Source organism: Hypanus sabinus, chromosome 3 (assembly GCF_030144855.1).
Source record: "Hypanus sabinus isolate sHypSab1 chromosome 3, sHypSab1.hap1, whole genome shotgun sequence".
In the NCBI taxonomy this organism is placed as follows: domain Eukaryota; kingdom Metazoa; phylum Chordata; class Chondrichthyes; order Myliobatiformes; family Dasyatidae; genus Hypanus; species Hypanus sabinus.
This window is the reverse complement of record NC_082708.1, coordinates 41,265,719-41,287,732: the sequence shown is the minus strand read 5'-3', so window position 1 is coordinate 41,287,732 and position 22,014 is coordinate 41,265,719. Positions and strand designations below refer to the sequence as shown.

At 40.3% G+C, this 22,014-nt stretch overlaps 1 protein-coding gene across 2 annotated transcripts in view; it reads right to left on the bottom strand.

Annotated features, from left to right (window-relative positions):
• The window catches only part of lnx2a (ligand of numb-protein X 2a), a 117,605-nt gene that overhangs the window by 74,345 nt on the left and 21,246 nt on the right, over positions 1-22,014 (bottom strand). For both annotated transcript variants that reach the window (XM_059964141.1, XM_059964142.1), the window contains exon 2: positions 19,875-20,388. In XM_059964141.1, the coding sequence (XP_059820124.1) occupies positions 19,875-20,281 (407 nt within the window). In that variant the 5' untranslated portion in view covers positions 20,282-20,388. The remainder of the gene's footprint in view (positions 1-19,874; positions 20,389-22,014) is intronic.

Below are 22,014 nucleotides of genomic sequence, written 5' to 3'. Positions count from 1 at the left end.
TAGAAAAATATGAATAGTAAGTAATTTGGCAAATTTGAATTCCGTACTTGAAGTGGGTATGAATTTAGAAGGCCAATGATTTTGAATACAAAAGTGTAAAATGGTCATTTAAAATTAAAATTCAAGGGCAATGCATTCATTTTATGCCTTGCACGTTCTTAAATGACTGGCTATGTGAGTTACTTTCACCAAGCACCATAATTGTAAATTTCAAACTTATAGATGTCAGTGTGTCTTGTTCATGGAAGCTCTTCATACTGAGGAAATAAATACATTTTGTTGTGGTTATAACTTACTTCACAACCTGTTTCCAGTAGGCACAGCATATCTAAGATACTATCTTGGGGCTAATAGAAGCTAATAAATACCATTGTTTCTAGATAAGGAATGTATTTATGACTCGGGCTTGTTTGTTCTGCTTATACTAATTATTAGCACATTGCACATAAATAGTGATCATGCTTTCATTCACCAATGTTTCATTAAGAATTGCTAGTAATCCTCAAAAGTTATTTTTGCTTGAATTTCAAAAATAGACAAAATATAACTTCTAAGATTTTACCATCTATAACCATACAATTAAAATATCATTTTAAATATCTTGGAATTATATTATTAATTTTGTAAAGGGACCTCACTTTAAAAAGGGAAATTAAACATTCTTGAAGGGATTCCATTGATGTGTCTGTTTAAACTGCATGCTTAGAATTTGGAGTGTTGACTGTGCACTCCAGTAACACTACTCGGCTTTCCTCCAATATAATTTAAATTCAGATAGGCAAAGTTCTGCTGGTGTTCCAGGGAGCATTTATTCCTCAAACAACAACAATAGGAATAGATTATCTAATCATTTTTGCATTGCTGCTTGTAGGAAATCGCTGTGTGGAAATTGACTGTGCAATTACCTAATTACACAAAGTTGTCATTATAGGTGACCCCAGCATTAGTGGTTTGGGTATCGGAAATTTGCCTTCAGGGAATTCACAAATCACTGCCCAAAAGTTTGAGATGCAGAGTAAAATTCATTAATATGGAATGTATGTAAGAAAAAAAAGCAACTACTTAAAAATTCTTTTTTATACAACTTGCACACTCAACACATGCACAGATGATATGGCTTCACATAACAGAAAATCACAATACAAGCAACAGGTAATCATAACCTGATTGTACTCATGAGGTATAGGGCTATAGAGAACCCCAGTGTACCCCAGTCTGATCCCAACACTACCTATAGATGCGCACCAAACCCACATTCCTGAACACCTCACTGTTCAAGGCCCAGATCCTGGCCCTTGCCTCATGGTTGGCATCCATCTGTCTCAAAGGACAATAGGCGATGATCATCATCGTCTCAAGCCTTGCTGGATGATATGGAGATCCTGAGATGCCCAGTTGTCAAGGTCACCAGTATAGTCCAAAGGAAAGCTTATGAAGCAATACGTTCAGCACCAGCTTGGCTGCAGGAGCAGCTGGAACGATGTTCAATGACGTCCAGGCGCCTTAGGGGCTCCACTATGGATCTGCTGTCTGGGTTTACTCTTGTAGCTGCCCACAAGGCAGTGGGGCTATTTACCCACAGGTGGGGATCTTGTTCACAAGCATCAGGGCATGTCCACACACTGGTGGTTCTGTGTGCTGCGTGTGCAGGGGGCAGACCTCCACCCCGACCTCTGTAGTTCAGCCTAAGTACCCACATGTCACAATGTCCAGGCGGTTTCTGTTTTTTGTGAGTATGTGGTTCACTGCACTGAAGCCTCTTTCAAAAAGGCAGGGGGAAGAAAATGCAATGAAGGGCATTTGCAAAGACCAGGAATCTTCATATGACAGTGTACCACAAAAGCTGACATTTTTGAAAAGCATTTTTGCTTCTTCATCATTCTGAAATTTGATAATTTCTTCTTGCAAGCTCTCTTCCTGTTTTTCCACCTTGCAAAGAAACAGGTTAATTACCCAGCATGGAATTTCTAGATTGTTCAAATCCTTGATTCAATTCAGAAAATCCTTCTTCAGTAGCTGCAGGTGTAAGCAGTACTCTTGCAAATCATCATCTGTGCAAGGGACTGCCATATTTTCCACGGAGGGAAACTGTAGGAACATTCTTCTCCCAATGTTTTGCATATACGTTTCCAATTTTCCAATAAAAGTGGACACTGCACTTTTTGCCTGGATTAGATTGAAATTCTTATCCCGCAGTTTCATATTTAGAATGTTAATTTTGTCATTCAGATTGGCTAGAAATGCCATATCTCCTTGTAAAAGTTCAATCTTGTTTCCCAAGGAAAATATTCTGCTTAATGGATGAGCTTTAATTTTGGTGATAGCAAATATTACACGAGTCATGACTGAAAAGGTCACTGGCGGAGGGTTTTGGCTGTGAGAAGTTGATGATGAATTACACAATGGATTGCAAACAGACTCGGAATTTCTTTTTTCGTAATTGTCACTAAACCAGCATGGCAACTTGTCAATATATGGTGCTCCATCTGTTGCACAAGAAATCATGTTCCTAATTGGGATACTTTTATACTCAATATACATTTTGAGTTCATTGTAGATTGATTCTCCATTGAAATTTGTTGTAAACTTTTTATATGAAACACTCTGGTTTCCTTGCCTGCTTAAGTCTAGGGAAGACCTTCTCTGGCCCTGTCAAATGTGTGAAAATGAGGCACGAGCTCACCCCCAACCCTGTATGTGTGGACGCTGTGCAATTTGGTACCCTAATACAAATGAATACCACGAAATAACAGACAGTACATACGACTAAAGGAATTATATTTATGTGTCTTAACTAAAGGGTTAGTAAAGAGTAACAAAAAGAAAAGGCCCATTCTAATTAAGCAGTCAAATGCCCACAAGTTGGACACTTTGCTATTTTTCTGTCACTCACGCACTGGGCCCTTGGTCAACGTGAAAGCCCACACCTTCCAAACGGCGCTCACAATCCATCTCGAACAAACAGGTTTCTCACCGAATCGTATGCTACAACCGGTTCTCCTCAGTATCTTTTCTCTTCATCTCCTCTCGAACACAAGCCCAAGACCAACCTTACTGTTCCTCACCAAGAAAACCTCCCGCTAATTGGATGATATATCTTTCACATCATCCCTTATCTTCAACAATAACCCAAACAGGCTGAAAGCAGAACAAACTGCTCTTACAGAGCTGCTAAATGAAATACCTACAGCATAACAGTAAAGATGTGAACCAGGGCACTACATACAGAAGAGTATCTCTTCATAAATGCTTCCATTTTTGATAAATCATAGATATGCCACTAGCAATGTCTCACACAGTAAATGCATTCAGTTGTATCCAAATTCTGTTTACTGTAGATCTCTGCATAGTTGATACCAATGTCTTCACTCATTTCATCAATACGACGAGCTATAGATTTATTACTCAGAGGAATTGATTTTAAAATACTGGTATCCATTTTGAGAATACTGGTGAGCACTTCTGATACAGCAGGTATTATTAATCTTTCACCAATTTTCCACACTTTGCTATCATTTTGAAAGTAGTATCAGAAGCAATGAGACCACTATCAAGATCCTTACTTGGCAAATGACTCAAGTGTGCAATGCTTTTCAAATGCCTTCATCTTCTGGAACTGAGTAATACCTTAAGTAGCCTTTTCAGGGTGTCTTTTGTGGAAGTGTTCGTACAATTTTGATGATTTCATGGCTTCATTAGGCAGTACAGTATTACAAATAAGATACTTGGGGTGTTGCTGATCTGACAGGAACAGAATAAAACCATACTATAGGTATGTAACATTGTATTGACGCACTTTCTGTAGTTTTTGTTTCTTAGCAGAATTAGAATTCAAGACTTCACCTTCAGACTCATAGAGATTGGGCTGAATGTATTTATCCATCATTAATGGGGCAAACTGGGAATGCCTATAAGATGTTGACGACAACAGTGAGTTGAAATATATGGAATGATGGTAGCAGCATGCAAAGAAAAGGCAAGGTGAAGATGAAGACCACAACAGTGAAGATTACATTGACAAGGATTCAGATTGGAATCTGGATGTTAGTTTGATAGAGCTGGTGCTCAGTAAGCTACCCTTACACTACGCTCTGTCCGCCATAGAAAGCAGGATCCCCCAGTGGCCACACAGTTTAATTCCACGTCCCATTCCCATTCTGATATGTCTATCCTTGGCCTCCTCTATTGTCAAGATGAAGCCACACTCAGGTTGGAGGAAAAACACCTTATATTCTGTCTGGGTAGCCTCCAAACTGATGGCATGAACATTGATTTCTCTAACTTCCGTTAATGCCCCTCCTCCCCTTCTTACTCCATCCCTTATTTATTTATTTATCTCCCCCCCCCCTTTTGTTTCTGTCTCACCATTTTTTCCCTCTCTCTGCCCCCTTCAAAATCACTCGTCGTCTGTTCTCCGTCTCCCTCTGGTGCTCCCCTCCCCCCTTCTTTCTCCCTAGGCCTCCTGTCCCATGATCCTTTCCCTTCTCCAGCTCTGTATCCCTTTTGCCAATCAACTTTCCAGCTCTTAGCTTCATCCTTCCCCCTCCTGTCTTCTCCTATCATTTTGGATTTCCCCCTCCCCCACCTACTTTCAAATCTCTTACCATCTTTTCTTTCAGTTAGTCCTGACAAAGGGTCTTGGTACCAACCTTATTTGGTTGGTAAGGTCGGATGAGATTGCCAAGTTTCAGATGCATTGTGATGAACGAGTGCTCACCAGCTGCAGAGTTACGGTTGTTCCTGTATTCCAGTACCTCATCCTTTTTCTTTTGCAAGTACCCGCTATACTAATGGTCAGTCAAGTCACACGACTCAAGTTAGGACCAAACCCCAAGAATCTTGAACGCACCCCTGATGACTTCTATTTCCCTAACGCCCCCTTAGGATGCGTAACCGGCCCTTTGGGGGCGGGGGGGGGGGGAAGAACCAACCCCATTGGGAATCACTGATCTAAAAGAAATAGGGGATAAGTAACTTTTGCAAGGATTGGAATTTCCATTTAGGCAACTTAGAATTTCAGCGATCTGATTAGTCTTTGGGCTTGGGGCATCAGGGCAACTTCTCAAAGAGCCTTTAGTATATTTTACTATTAGTAAACTCTGTTACAAAGACCCTTTCGTTCTTAATCTTAGGAAATGGATTACTGTACTGCAAATGCTCTCATCATTTACTCTAGCTTCTCTGGTTTTCCTGGCAAGGTTACAATGGACAGAGAGAGCAATCTTTATGGAAATTAAACTACTTGGAACAAACTGAATCTCCATTGATATCAGTGATGAAACTATTGGCATAATCCCAAAATTCATACACATGAAGCTGCTGAAACAGCTGATTGTGCATAAGTATTGCTGAATGTAGGAAAATGAAGACTCCAGGAATGGCAAGAAAATATTCTAGCTCCCCCCCCCCCGCCCACCCCCAGAATAATACTGGAAGCTTGTGTGTCTATGCTTCCATCAGATTCATAAGTAGATGAGTGGAAAACAGGAATCCAATTCATAACTGGGATAATTATCTTACAAATAGGTATTTGGTCAAGACCTTGTGTTGGAAGGTCAAGAAATAGCAATGCCACATTTGAAAACGGTATGCAATTGTAAAACACTGCATACACTTGATCCTTCTCTTTTCCTTCTCTTTTCTCTTCGCCCACTTTTCAGAATACCAGTCAGCTCCCTTCAATTTCAGTGGAAATCTCTGGCAGGAGTACTAAGTAATCATTCCAATGCCAACAGCATCCTTATTCACACATGCTAATTGGATCTCAACAGTAAAATTTATCTTTAGACTGAGTGCTGTAGTTACAGGAATCCTCTTCACTATAATTATTCAAGGCTAGCAGCCAACTGGCAGTTAAAGTTAGTTCTCTTCCTTTAAATCAGGCAGCTCATAAAATGACAGGAAACAGAGGTACAATGGCAAGAGGCTTATCTAAGGTTTCAGTTGGCTGCTAAACAAATGATACTTGTGATTTGATAAAAGAATAAGAATCCTTGGTAAAATAACAAATTAAGAGCTTCCATTTGAACAGCCTGTAGAACAATAACCCATAATGACTATTTTCCATTACCATAAGACATAGGAGCAGAATTAGGCCATTCGGCCCATTGAGTCCATGATCAGTCATGAACTCATCCAGTCTTAATTAATCATTCTGACTACCTATTTGAACTCTGGTCTGTTATTACAACTTTACTTTTCAGTTATTAAAGAGACTGATTGCTGCTCACCACAAATTCACATGAGAATCAGTGCCAAGAATATCAAAGACATGTACTGTTGTAATGAGTTGATCTGCAGACAATATGCAAGGTAAGTTTTCCCACTATACCTTGGCACATATGACAATAATTAATTTACAGCGCTTGCATTTTTACAAGAGAGCATGAAGATGCAAGTATCTTCAGAGTATCCTGTGTGTACATACCAGCAGTGCTTTTAAATTAACTAGTGTGCTGGGTTCAACCTCTCAGGTCTTTCTAAATGTGAAAACCACCATGCACAAAAATACCTTTAACCAGAGTGTGCCAGTTGGATTACCTTCAAGCACAGTGTGATGCAGACTTTCCCTTTTGCTCTACCACACTCTTCCAGCTGCCACCATCACTTACATCATTGAATTTCTCCTGCCTTTCTCCTCATCAGAACAGCTCAGTGTTCACTGCAGTAGAGACAGAGATGATATTGACTCTCACTCATATTGAGTTCTGTTCATTTGGTCTATGTAAGTATTTAATAAGCATGCACACTACCCGTTATGTGTATGCATGCCAAAGGACAGTTGGGGGGGGTGGTGGTTGTGGGGATAAAAGGTGGTGGCCCTCATGTATTTAATGGAGACGTTGAAAGTAAAAGTTGTTTGAATTAAAGCAAAAATTGCCTTTGTTGTTTGACCATGAACTGCGGTAGCAGAGGACCAATTATAGGACCCTGCTAGCATTTGGTGAGAGCAAATTTTATGAAAACTGAAAGAATAAAATTGGAATATGGACTCGTGTTATGAAGTTTGAGAAGAAGCGGGCCCTTGCTAATAAATAAGACTGTTTTTTTGAAGCGAGGAAAGGATTGGATTTATGAGGCATATTCAGACTTTGACAAAATTTATAAAAACAGTTCTAAAAATATGGCTGATCATATTACTGATTTTGAATAAAAAGTACATTTGCATGTGAAACACCCTGGATTTCTTGGCTGCATAAGTCTAGGAACGACAACCTCTGGACCTGCCAAACTTGTGAGATTGAGGCGAGCTCAATCCCACCCCAAACTCCGGTTTGTGTGGATGCTGAGTCATTTGCTACCCTGTTACAAATTAGTGCCAGGAAACAACAGACAATACACTACATACGATTAAAGGAATTATATTCATGAATCTTAACTAACGGGTTAGTAAAGAATAACAAAAAGAAAAGGGCCCATTCTAATTAAACAGTCAAATGTCCACAAGTTGGAGCTCATGTGGAACTTTTCTGTCACTCATGCTGGGCCCTCAGTCAATGTGAAAGCATATACCACGTTCTGAATATTGCTCGCAATCCATCTTGAACAAACAGGTCTCCCACTGGATCATATGCGATGACTGGTTCTCCCCAGCATCTTCTCTTTTCATCTCCTCTCCAACAAAAGCTCCAATCCCAACCTTAGTGCCCCTCACCAAAGAAACCTCCTCTTAATCCGACCATCCTAATTGGATGGCACACATTTCTCCTCTCTCTTACCTTCAACAGTAACCCAAACAAGCATGAAAACAGAACAGACTGCTTTCACAGAGCTGCCAAAATGTAATACATACAGCATAACAGTAAAAAAATATGAAGCAGGGCATTACACGTGTGTAAATACAAAATGGCACTTCCTGACACAGTATCAGCTTTCAAATAGTTGGATACCATATGTCTAGCCATAGAGGACAGACAGCTAGCGTTAACTGCATGTACAGAACTTACATTTGCATCTATGAAATCAACACTGAAGAGATTTTTGGAGCAAATAATCCTGTACAAGGACGCCCCAGTCCCTTCGTGCCTCAGTTTTTTTTTGTAATTTCTCTCCACTTAGAAAACAGTCAACCCTTTCATGTTTGTTACTAAGGTGAATGACCATATACTTCCTGGAACTGTATTCCATCTGCCATTTTTTTGCCCATTCTACTAATCTGTTTAAGTCCTCTGTAGCCTCTCTACTTCCTCAAAATTACCTGCCCCTCCACTTATCTTCGTACTGTCTGCAAACTTTGCAAAAAAGCCATCAATTCCATCAAGCAAATCATTGGCATATAACCTAAAAAGAATCGGTCCCAACACAGATCCTTGTGGTACACCACTAGTTAACAGCAGCCTGTCAGAAAAGGCTCCCTTTATTACCATCTTTGCCTTCAGCCATTGCTTTATCTATTCGAAAATTGTTCCTGTAATACCACGGGTTCGTAGCTTGTTAAGCAGTCATGTGTGGCATCTTGCCAAAGGCCTTCTGAAAATCCAAGTACCACAACATCAACCGATTCTCCTTTATCTATCTTATAACCATAACCGTAAAACAATTACAGCATGGGAACAGGCCATCTCAGCCCTTCTAGTCCGTGCCGAACGCTTACTCTCACCTAGTCCCACTGACCTGCACTCAGCCCATAACCCTCCATTCCTTTCCTGTCCACATACCTTTCCAATTTTGCTTTAAATGACAATACTGAACCTGCCTCTACCACTTCTACTGGAAGCTTGTTCCACACAGCTACCACTCTCTGAGTAAAGAAATTCCCCCTCGTGTTACCCTTAAACTTTTGCCCCCTAACTCTCAACTCTTGTTTGAATCTCCCCTACTCTCAATGGAAAAAGCCTATCCGTGTCAACTCTATCTATCGCCCTCATAATTTTAAATACCTCTATCAAGTCCCCCCTCAACCTTCTACGGGCCAAAGAATAAAGACCTAACTTGTTCAATCTTTCCCTGTAACTTAGGTGCTGAAACCCAGGTAACATTCTAGTAAATCTTCTCTGTACTCTCTCTATTTTGTTGACATCTTTCCTATAACTTGGTGACCAGAACTGTAAACAATACTCCAAATTCGGCCTTACCAATGTCTTGTACAATTTTAACATTACATCCCAACTCCTATACTCAATGCTCTGATTTATAAAGGCCAGCATACCAAAAGCTTTCTTCACCACCCTATCCACATGAGATTCCACCTTCAGGGGACTATGGACCATTATTCCGAGATCACTCTGTTCTACTGCATTCTTCAATGCCCTACCATTTACCATGTATGTCCTATCTGGATTATTCCTACCAAAATGTAGCACCTCACACTTATCAGCATTAAACTCCATCTGCCATCGCTTAGCCCACTCTTCTAACTGGCCTAAATCTCTCTGCAAACTTTGAAAACCTAAGGTGCATTATCCACAATGCCACCTACCCTAGTATCATCTGCATACTTACTAATCCAATTTACCACCCCATCATCCAGATCATTAATGTATATGACAAACAACATTAGACCCAGTACAGATCCCTGAGGCACACCACTAGTCACCAGCCTCCAACCTGACAAACAGTTATCCATCACTACTCTCTGGCATCTCCAGCCACTGTTGAATCTATTTTACTACTTCAATATTAATACCTAACAATTGAACCTTCCTAACTAACCTTCCATGAGGAACCTTGTCAAAGGCCTTACTGAAGTCCATATAGACAACATCCACTGCTTTACCCTCATCAACTTTCCTCGTAACCTCTTCAAAATATTCAGTAAGATTTGTCAAACATGATCTTCCATGCACAAATCCACCTTGACTGTTCCTAATCAGACCCTGTCTGTCCAGATAATTATATACACCATCTCTGAGAATACTTTCCATTAATTTACCCACCACTAACGTCAAACTGACAGGCCTATAATTGCAAACACAAGAAAATCTGCAGATGCTGGAAATTCAAACAACACACACAAAATGCTGGTGGAACACAGCAGGCCAGGCAGCATCTATATGGAGAAGCACTGTCGACGTTTCGGGCCGAGACCCTTCGTCAGGACTAACTGAAAGGAAAGATACTAAGAGATTTGAAAGTAGTGGGGGGAAGGAGGAAATGCGAAATGATAGAAGACCGAAGGGGTGGGATGAAGCTAAGAGATGGAAAGGTGATTGGTGAAAATGATACAGAGCTGGAGAAGGGAAAGGATCATGGGACAGGAGGCTTTGGGAGAAAGAAAGAGGGAGGGGAGCACTAGAGGGAGATGGTGGCCTATAATTGCTAGGTTTACTCTTAGAACCCTTTTTAAACAATGGAACCACATGAGCAATACGCCAATCCTCCGGCACCTCCGTTTCTAATGATATTTGAAATATTTCTGACAGAGCCCCTGCTATTTCTACTGTTACGTACTCGTGACACATGACAGTGGTGCCCTTGTCACGTGACTGGGGTTGAAGCTATACTGGACTTGAAGTGATGGTCTTGTGATGGTGGAGTGATGTCATTTTCCTGCCAGTGGAGATCATGTGACAGGTTTTTTTTTACAGGTTATAAAAGATAGACCCCACCTTGTGAGGAGGGGCAGTTCGTGGCTGGATTTGCCAAGTTGACTTCATGCCATTGCGTGTTTTAAGTGATGATGCAGTTTAGTTGAAGGATGAAATTTTTATCTAATGCCTAAAGTTTAAAAGGTCATTGCCAGCAGGTTCTTTACAATTCTGCTAGTTCGAAAATCAGTGGAGAGTGAAGATCGGAAGTTCGGGAGTTAAAGATCGAGGAGAATCGCTTTCTACGGTGAAATGGGTTTCAACCTTTGTTTGATCCTTATTTGGAAGGATTTCATTGACTATCTTCATGTTAATCCCTGGGTTTAACCAGAAAGGATTGAAGGTAGTGAAGAGGAAAGGTCAGTGCCTTTAAGCCGTTTTGTTTCATAAATTCTTCGTGGGAAGTTCGACATCGGGGATCGAAGCAAGCGATGTGAAAGAGAATTTGAATCGTCTTATAAAGTCTCTCCCTTTTACATGGACTGTGAGCATATCGAACTTTTGGCAATACCACTTTAAAGAACTGTTTTTGCAATATCGCTTTAAGAACTGTTTGAGCTGCCGCACTGCAGTTTGTTTCCGGTTACGTTAGTGTTTACTTTTGGGGGGTTTGTTTTTTGTGTTTAATAAACGTGTCGTTTGTTATAAAAAACCCTTGCCAAACTCATGTATTTATTGTTGCCTGAATACGTAACACTACATTAACCTCCCTCAAGGTCCTAGGGAATATCCTGTCAGGACCCGGAGATTTATCCATTTTTATATTCCTTAAACGTGCCAATACTTCCTCCTCTCTAATCGTCATAGTTTCCATAACTTCCCTACTTGTTTCTCTTACCTTACACAATTCAATATCCTTCTCCTTAGTGAATACTGAAGAAAAGAAATTGTTCAAAATCTCCCCCATCTCTTTCGGCTCCACACGTAGTCATCCACTCTGATTCTCTAAGGGACCAATTTTATCCCTCACTATCCTTTTGCTATTAATATAACTGTAGAAACCCTTTGGATTTATTTTCGCCTTACTTGCCAAAGCAACTTCGTATCTTCTTTTAGCTTTTCTAATTTCTTTCTTAAGATTCTTCTTACATTCTTTATATTCCTCGTTATATTCTTGGTTGTTATTACTTCAAAGATTTCCAACAGATCTGTCAGGCAAGATTTTTCCTTGAGGAAACCATGCTGACTATGGCCTATTTTGTCATGTGCCTCCATCTTTAATAATTGAATCCAACATCTTCCCAAATACCGTCAGACTAACTGGCCTATAGTTTCCTTTCTTCTGCCTCTCGCCCTTCTTGAAGAGTGGAGCGACATTTGCAATTTGCAGTTTTTTCACTCTTCCGGAACCATTCCATAATCTAATGATTCTTGAAAGGTCATTACTAATGCAGTCACAATTTCTTTAACAATCTCTTTCAGTACCCTGGGGTGTACTCCATCAAGTCTAGGTGACTTATCTACTTTACACCTGTAATTTCCCAAGAAGCTTCTCTCTAATTATGGTAACTTCACACATTTTCTGGAACTTCTATTATTCTGTTAGTGCCTTCCACAGTGAAGGTTGATGCAAAATACTTATTCAGCTTGTCCACCATTTCTTTGTCCCCCATTACTACTCTCCAGCATTGATTTTCAGTGGTCCGATATCCACTCTCACCTTTCTTTTACACTTTATGTACCTGAAGGAACTTCTGGTATCCTCTTTAATATTGTTGGCTAGCTTATTTTCATATTCCATCTTTTCCTTCTGTAACCCCCTGGGTCGCCTCAGGCTCGCTCAGCTCGTTTCGTCTAGGGGGAGCAGCCATCTGCCCTGCCAAACTGGGTAATCAGCTGGTGTGGATGCTGTGTGATGTCCCCGCCTCGCCCAAAAACAGACGGTACACCATAAGCGATTAAATGAGTACAATTTATAAAGGTTACTATAACTAAGTGATTAATAACGATACAGTATATATGAAGAGAAAATTCAAGAAAAGGCTCCAAACTTATCAAAGTCCAAACCACTTCATGCACAACCGTTGGAGCTCAATTACTGAAGTCTTCTGGCCACCATTCGATCCCCTCCGAACTCCTCGACTCGCAGCTCAGGACCCTCCGAGTGGTCAACCAAGCACATCTAGCTGCATCCCCCCCTCCTCGGAGAACCTCCCGGCCTCGGACCCCCCCTTTGGGGTCCGATCCTCGCCCAGCTTAGAGCATTGCGTCCTCTCTCTCGACCCCCTCGTGCCGATCTCCCCAAAAGCCCGTCAACAAAAGCTTACAGACTCAGAAGAAAGAACATTAATCCCCATTTGGTTTACAAAAGAATACCATTCTCGTTATCAGTAAATTATCATTCCTGCTAGTTAACAAAAGGAAACCCTTTCCCAACAGTAACAAAGAAAAAAGAAGAAACCCCCTTTACACTTCTTAATGATTTCTTTAGTTGTCTTCTATTGGTTTTTAAAAGCTTCCCAATCCTCTAACTTCCCACTAATTTTTGCTCTATTATATGCTCTCTCTTTGGCTTTTATGTTGGCTTTGACTTCTCTTGTTAGCCATGGTTGTGTCATCTTTCCTTTATCATACTTTTTCCTCTTTGGGATGCATACTCTATATCCTGTGCCTTCCAAATTGCTTCCAGGAATTCCAGCCATTGCTGCTCCAATGTCATCCCTGCCAGTGTTCCTTTCTAATCAATTATCTCCAACTTTTCTCTCGTGCCCCTGTAATTTGCTTCTGTTCTTGTTGTTAAGTTGAATCTGACTTTGTGACTTCATGGACATCTGCACACCAAGCCTTCTTGTTGGAAACTGCCTCTCTAACATCTTCCAAGGTCATGCGCATTGTCTGAGTAATATTATCTACCCATCATAGCCTCTGTCATCCTCTCCTTTTACCTTCTGTTTTACCTAACATGAGAGTCTTCTCCAGGGAATCCTGTCTTATAATGTGGCCAAAGTATTTGAGCTTTTGTCTCATAATCAAGACTCCTATTGAGCAGTCTGGCTGTATTTCTTCAAGTAGTGACTTATTGGATCTTCTTGCTGTCCAACGAACTCTAAACAGTGGAGTTATTCCCTTTCCTCCACTAATAATGTCACATCCGACTTTAGCTTCTTCTTCTCATATTTCAGGGTGAATTTGATCATATAATGATCACTTGACCCCCAAGGGTTCTTTTACCTTAAGCTTTCTAATCAATTCCAGTTCATTACACAACACCCAGTCCAGAATAGCTGATTCCCTAGTGGGCTCAACCACCAGCTGCTCTAACAAGGCATCTTGTAGACATTCTAGAAATTCCCCATTCTGGAGTCTAGCACCAACCTGATTTTCCCAATATACCTACCTATTGAAATCCCTCATGAATATTGTAACATTTCCCTTTTGGCATGCATTTTCTATCTCCTGCTATAATTTGTAGACCAAATCCTTACCACTGTTTGGGCGCCTGTATACAATTCCCAACAGGGTCTCCTTATCCTTGCAGTTTCTTAACTCGATCCACAATGATTCGACGTTCTGACCCTATGCCAACTCCTTTTAATAATTCAATTTGATATTTCACATTTCTCACATGCCACACAATGGGATGTGCCCCTCAGTGAAGCTGAAGCAGAACAACTTAGCATCCAGCACAAAAAATGCCACTACAAACTTTACGTGAGACCAACAATTTATTGCGCAGAATTCTTTTGGAAAAAGTCAAAGTTTCAACAGCTTGGAAAAAATAGCTCACTGAGGCTTGGTGTCTTCAATGATGCCTCACTTGGAAATCTTCCTGATGGAGGTGCTCAAGGGGGACACTTTATTGCACTGACGGGAGAAGAGGGAAGATTTTCATCTCAGCAATCAAAATCAAAAGGATCAAAAAGCAATCAAAAAGGATACGAAGAGTTGTATGGAGTACAATGGCAAGAGAAACTTTGCAATGTCTGAAGGTAATGACAACGCTGTTTTCCTGGTGACACTCTATTCTGAGCATGGTGATCCAAAGGAGGACAGTATACAAATAACTTGTGTCACAGAGAACTACTCTCTGATTGATGGCATCAAATCCACCAAGTCAGTTACAGAGAAGAGGTATCGTCAAAAGATAAGCAGCATCAATACCAATACAGGAGCCACCAATCTATCAGAATGTAGTGAAAGACACAATTGTTCTCCCAAATATGTGTGAGATTCTGTTGCTCCAGGAATGTCCTGAAATATATTCCAATCATGTAGACCACTGATTGCAATATATTTCAGGGCTGCAGCAGGCTGAAGAGGGAGAGAAACATGGAGACCATGACCTGTGGGTCTTGAAGGAGAGTGTGAACACATTCAGGAGCAAGACATAAGTAGCACAAGGAAGTAAAGTTTCATTTCACAGATACGTAGAGGAGAAATGCAAAATGTGCTAGGTTTATATTCATATATTTAAGAAAATACAGCCACTCTGTACAAGAGTGTAGCAGGCATGTCCTCTTGTGAGCATAACTTCTTATACGATCTCCTCCTTTCTGGTTTTAAGATATGTCATCAGTAACCGCATGCAAATACTGAGGGATCTCAGGGACCTATACGACCCCTAAAGTACATGAAATACTGAGACAGTAGTTAGCAAAACATATTGTATCACAAGACCTTAAGACACAGGAGCAGAATTAGGCCATTCAACCCGTTGAGTCTGCTCCACCACTTCCAACATTTAATCATGGCTGATTTATTATCCCTCCCAACCCCATTCGCCTGCGTTCTCCCTGTCACCTCTGACACCCTGACTAATTATGACATCCCGACTAATTTTATGTGCAATAATGTGACATGATGAATATTACTAACCTGAAAAATACTGAGTATAAATAACATGGTAGCAAAGCACTCTTAAACATAATGACTAATACCAATCCAATTTCTCAGCAACCTATAATCTTATTAATTGGACCATAAGATATAGGAGCAGAATTAGACCATTTGGCCCATCAAGTCTGCTCCGCCATTTCATCATGGCTGATTCAACTTTCCTCTCAGGCCCAATCTCCTGCCTTCTCCCTGTATCCCTTCATGCCCTGACCAATCAATTAATTAACACAAATGTATAACTGACCAAAGCATGCATTAAACATCGCTCTATTATATACAATGTATTCCAGTTAATCGGGCCATCTGTTAATTCGGGCAGCTGTTTATTTAGGGCAGCTCTTGAAGTACATAAACTAAATTGTGAAATAGCCTGGACTCCCGTTGTTTAGTTGGGACACGATGCTGCTTAACTGGGACAGGAGACTGGAGCTGAACAGTTTCTTACTAGCGTCAGTCACGTGCATTTATGCTGCCATTAAATACTACTCTATGCTTAGAGCAATCATGTTGTAAATAGTGGCAATTGTGCATGTTTGTGTTCACAAAGCAGTGATTTTTGTCACTGATTATTTGCGAGAAATAAGCAGTAAGAGAATTCTGAACCATTTCGCTCACTATGGTTTCAAGCCTTCAGACACTAAGATGCCAGAAATGGCCAGGAGAGAATATGAAATGATTTCACTACTTCAACAAGTTAGGAATTATGAAATTATCGACTATCATCTTGAATGTTACAATGAAAACAAAGATTTTGAGGATGCGATCATTTAAAACATTGTGTGAAAGCAGTTTATTATTTGTCCTAGGTATCTGGGCTGATTTTGTTCATTTACTGTCAATCAAAAGAACACGGCAGATGAATATCTCCATCAATAAATATTCAAAACCAATACACAATTTTATAGTTTTTTTTCTTTTATCCATTTCCATGAATCATTAAATTGGGTCTGCCACTGAATTAGGCCAAAATCTACTGGTCCCAATGTGTCGCAGTAACTTGAATCCACTGTATATAGCTTAAGATGGGCAATGTAAAACATTTTCCACTTAATAACCTTTTAAACTCTTACCAGATAGCCAGCTGAATTTTCCAACAAAAGAAGAACACGTTTGTTGGTGTTATCAAAATTATGATACACAAAACTGATCCGTATTTTCCATCCCATATTATTAATATTTCCAGATAGATTTTCTAAATTGTGGATTGCTTAATGCTGAAATAATTTCTAATATATTGTTTATTCTGCAAAAGTAGCAAAGCATGGAAATTCCATTACTAAGTGTAATGTTTTTGTGCACCACTCAATAGGATTTAATCAGAAAAATCGCTGCTTACAACAACTGAGTTCTTACTGCATATTCCTCAAGGATCAGCAATTTGTTTCCAGTGTCTCGACACACATGGAGCATTTATACACAAAAGTACTTAGAACTGCACAGGGTCATTCAATGCTTGTGTCATGAATATCCCACAGCAGTGTAGCCAACCATGCAGAAACAAGTCTTCATAACAAGTTTTTGGCCTGTTTCACTAAGACTTAAAGGGGTCAGACTGACTAGGGTCAGGATCATACTTCAGACTTTTAACAACTTATATCCATAGCCTTCATTACAACTCCCCTCCACTGTATCCCTGCGTCACTGCAACTATGGCCCTTCATCCAACAGTCAACTGTGATTTCAATCTTTAAGTATTACTGAACTGTTATCCTGATCCCACCTTGCCCAGCAACCAATTCCCATTACACAATCCACCCACCCCATGATCAGAATCAGATTTCATCATCACCAGCATATGCTGTGAAATCTGATAACTTTGCAGCAGCAGTATAATGCAATACATAATATAGAAAAAAACTGAAATACAGTAAGGATACAGCAAGAAAGCTAATGGCATGTTGGCCTTCAAGACAAGGAGAGTTGAGTATAGGAGCAAAGAGGTTCTTCTGCAGTTGTACAGGGCCCTGGTGAGACCACACCTGGAGTATTGTGTGCAGTTTTGGTCTCCAAATTTGAGGAAGGACATTCTTGGTACTGAGGGAGTGCAGCGTAGGTTCATAAGGTTAATTCCCTGGATGGCGGGACTGTCACATGTTGAAAGATTGGAGCGACTGGGCTTGTATACACTGGAATTTAGAAGGATGAAAGGGGATCTGATTGAAACATAGAAGACTATTAAGGGATTGGACGTGCTACAGGCAGGAAACATGTTCCCGATGTTGGGGGAGTCCAGAACCAGAGGCCACAGTTTAAGAATAAGGGGTAAGCCGTTTAGAATGGAGTTGAGGAAAAACTTTTTCACCCAGAGAGTTGTGGATCTGTGGAATGCTCTGCCTCAGAAGGCAGTGGAGGCCAATTCTCTGGATACTTTCAAGAAAGAGTTAGATAGAGCTCTTAAAGATAGCAGAGTCAAGGGATACGGGGAGAAGCCAGGAATGGGATACTGATTGTGGATGATCAGCCATGATCACAGTGAATGGCAGTGCTGGCTTGGGCTGAATGGCCTACTCCTGTATCTATTGTCTATATACATGTATATCAAATAGTTAAATTAAATAAGTAGTGCAAAAACGGAAATTGAACAAAGTAGTGAGGTAGTGTTCATAGTTTCAATGTCTATTCAGAAATCAGAAGACAGAGGGAAAGAAGCTATCCTGAGTTGCTGAATGTGTTTCTACAGGCTTCTGTACCCCCTTTCTGATGGCAACAATGAGAAGAAGGTATGTCCTGGATGGTGGGAGTCCTTAATGATGGATGTTGCCTTTTTGAGGCACCACTCCTCAAAGACGTTTTGGATACTACAGAGGCTAGTACTCATAATGGAGATAAATAATTTTACAACTCTCTGCAACTTACTTCAATCCTGTACAGAAGCCAACCCCATGCCAGATGATGTTGCAGCCAGACAGAATGCTCTCCACACTACATCCATAGAAATTTTCAAGTGTTTTAGGTGACATTCCAAATCTCCTCAAACTCCTGATGAAATATAGCTGCTGTCTTGCCTTCTTTACAGCTTACAGAGAGGAGATGCAGCAGCTAATGGACTGATGCAGAGCCAACAACCTGTCTCTTAATGTGAACAAAATAAAAGAGATGGTTGTTGACTTCAGGAGGGCACAGAGTGACCACTCCCCGCTGAACATCGACGGCTCCTCGGTAGAGATCGTAAAGAGCACCAAATTTCTTGGTGTTCACCTGACAGAGAATCTCATCTGGTCCCTTAACATCAGCTCCATAGCAAAGAAAGCCCAGCAGCATCTCTACTTTCTGTGAATGCTGAGCAAAGTCCATTTCCCACCCCACATCCTCATCACATTCTTCAGGGATTGTATTGAGAGCATCCTCAGCAGCTGCATCACTGCCTGGTTCGGAAATTGTACCATCTCAATCGCAAGACCCTGCAGTGGAGAGTGAGGTCAGCTGAGATCATCGGGGTCTCTCTTCCTGCCATCACAGACATTTACACTAAGAAGACAGCATTATGAAGGACCCCATGCACCCCTCATACAATCTCTTCTCCCTCCTGCCATCTGGGAAAAGGCTCCGAAGCATTCGGGCTCTCATGACCAGACTATGTAACAGTTTCTTCCCCCAAGCTATCAGACTCCTCAATACCCGAAGCCTGGACTGATACCTTGTCCTATTGTCCTGTTAATTATTTATTATAATGCCTGCACTATTTTTGTGCACTTTATGCAGTCCTGTGTAGGTCTGTTGTCTAGTGTAGCTTTCTCTGTGGTTTTTTTTTTATGTAGTTCAGTCTAGTTTTTGTACTGTCATCTAACACCATGGTCCTGAAAAACATTGTCTCATTTTTACTATGTACTGTACCAGCAGTTATGGTCAAAATGACAATAAATGTGACTTGACTTTATAATTGCATTGATATGTTGGAACTAGGTTAGATCCTCAGAGATATCAATACCCAGGAACCTGAAATTGTTCACTCTCTCCACTTGTGCTCCCTCTACAAGCATTGGAGAGTATTCCTTCGTCTTGCCCTTTCTGAAGTCCACAATCAGCTCTTTCATCTTTCTGACGTGGAGTGCAAGGTTGTTGCTGCGACACCACTCAACTAGCTGCTATATCTTGCTCCTGCACATGCTCTTGCCACCATCTAAGGTTTTGGCAACAATGGTTGTATCATCATCAAATTTATGGATGGTATTTGATCTGTGCCTAGCCATACAGTTCTGAGGTGCGCCAGTGTCGACTGTCAGCGAAGTGGAGCCTTTCTCCATCACCATCCAAACATGGTGCAAAGGCCATTGCAGAAGTTTTCTGCACAAAACTTGTGGTAGAATTTGCAAGATCTTTAACATTAATTTGTTGAAGTTTACATCATGTGCAACTGAATTGTGTGGACATACATATAAAACATACTGTACATTAGCCACTGCGTGTATCACTGACTTAATATGTTTTGCTGCCACAGAAAAAGATTGCACGCACAACTAATATGGGAAAAATGCAATTAATTTGTTTTCTATTTTTCAGATATTATCTTACCTGTATTTAAGATGTGCTTCCAAGTCACCACGCTGCATTACTTCTTGACAATCACTTTCAAAGGGACAGGATACCAGCTGTTTATCTAGAAGTTTGTGAACAAGAATGCTGGATTTTTTGCAGAATTTGAAGTGAAGCCGTTTGCGATCTAACGGGCAAAAGTCCTTCTGTCTCAAAAAGTCTTGGAGGCACTTGTAGCAAAACGTATGTCCACAGGGTGTATCCATTGGCTGCAGTAATGGCTGGAGACAAATATGGCAGACAAGGTCATCATCCATTTCATGTTGGTAATTGTACAGATGGTTCTCTCGTGTCCAATGCTGCTGACCACATACAAAGCATAGTGGGTTCACAGGGAACTCCCGTTCCTCTCCATTAACATCAGCATTGGTAGTACTCATGGTCATTCAATTTGGCACAGCTGTTATAAATCAGCTATTCATTCAGTCATCAGTTCATGGTCAGATATTCATTAAAGTTACCCTGGTCACAGCAATCCCAGAGCTTCATTGTTCTGTGGAGGAAAGAATCATAAAGTTAAATGTCCATCAATATATAGCTGTCTTATGTCAATATTCATTTACTGAGAAGACATAACTTGAAGGACAAGAATGCTTAAATGGAAGCATTTAAGGGTGATCTCCCAATTGATGTATTCATCCAAGACATCCAGGTATCTTACAATTCTCTACAAAGGTAGTAATTATAGAATTGTAGTTAGACAAAAGCAAAATCCATTTTCCTTCATGAAAGTTATTACCACTGTCTAGCTGTCAGCGAGTGTGACGAAGTGAGAACTGGTGTCAAATACTCATAGAATCATATCATAAGTATGCATGAAAAAGGTGCCACCACATGTATGACGAAGTCATAATATTTTACCCGTATACTGCAGATTTCTCTGGATATTACTCTAGGAGGTCATTTACACAACATCCTGCCACAAGTGCCTGCCTGGCTATTGTCCAAGATGAACTCCTGGACCCCTATAGAACAGTGACACAAAATACTTCCCATACGTTGATCACTTCAACAAGCATTTTGAAGCCTTTCAGTAATGCAACTATTTTTTTGTAGGATATGGCATTTTACAAATAGGGAAGCATGTTAAAACATAGTGCCTCCATTGTTACACACAGATTGTAAATAAAAAACATGTCTAATCATTTTCAAAACTGATACTAGGACACAACACTCTGAAGCATTAACAGAGATTTGAAGCAAATGAACTTCTAGCATACAGAATTCTCAGTTACAGTAGATTGGTCTCATGTACTGCTGCTGAACGTATTCCAATATTCACCAGTCTCAATCAACTGCTACAGTTGATCCATTTTCAGGCTGAGAAATGCCTTTAAATTCTCATCTCCATCTGAGCATTTTAAATATTACTGTAGGTGTAATTCACTTAACTATTTCCTATTAAAAATGTTAATAGCTGTAATATTGATAAAGGATGGAGTGATGACCAAGGAGCTTCACTTGAACCAAGGATATTTGTTGACATCCATTGCCTTACTCTGAATCATCTACTCTCTTGACTTACAATTTCTTCTGCTGTAACTGCTATTTAAGTATTATCAAGAGTGCAATATCTATCTTGAAATTACATAGTTGTTTGATATACATCAAAATTATGTACTACCCACAGTAATGCATTAGTCTTCAAATAACAAATCATGACTTATGCCTCCCACTCTGAGTGAGTCATACTGTTGTTCTGCGTCAATATATCATAGAAGTGATTTGTGTACAAGCTAGTCTAAAACCAGAAGAATACAATTGCACATTAATTTTTAAGCTGAATTTTCAGCACTAGCGGTGTCTGGCTATCTTTGTAGGAGCTAATACTGTATAATCTGATGCACTGAAATCTTTCCCAATTCTAAATATTCCTTTTATTAGCATTATTTTAATACAGCAAAATCAGCTTTAAGGATAGAAAAACGTTACTGCAATTAGGCTTGTGTAGAGTAGGGGTCCACTTGGTGCATTGTTGTTCTCTGCTGGATTTCAACAAAATTATCACTATCTAAATTGCCCCTTCTTCTTAGATACTTCCTTTCATCCAAAGTGATTTTCATAGCTGTACAATGTTAACTTGTTTACTAATGTATTTTTATTTATCCAGCCAAGTTAT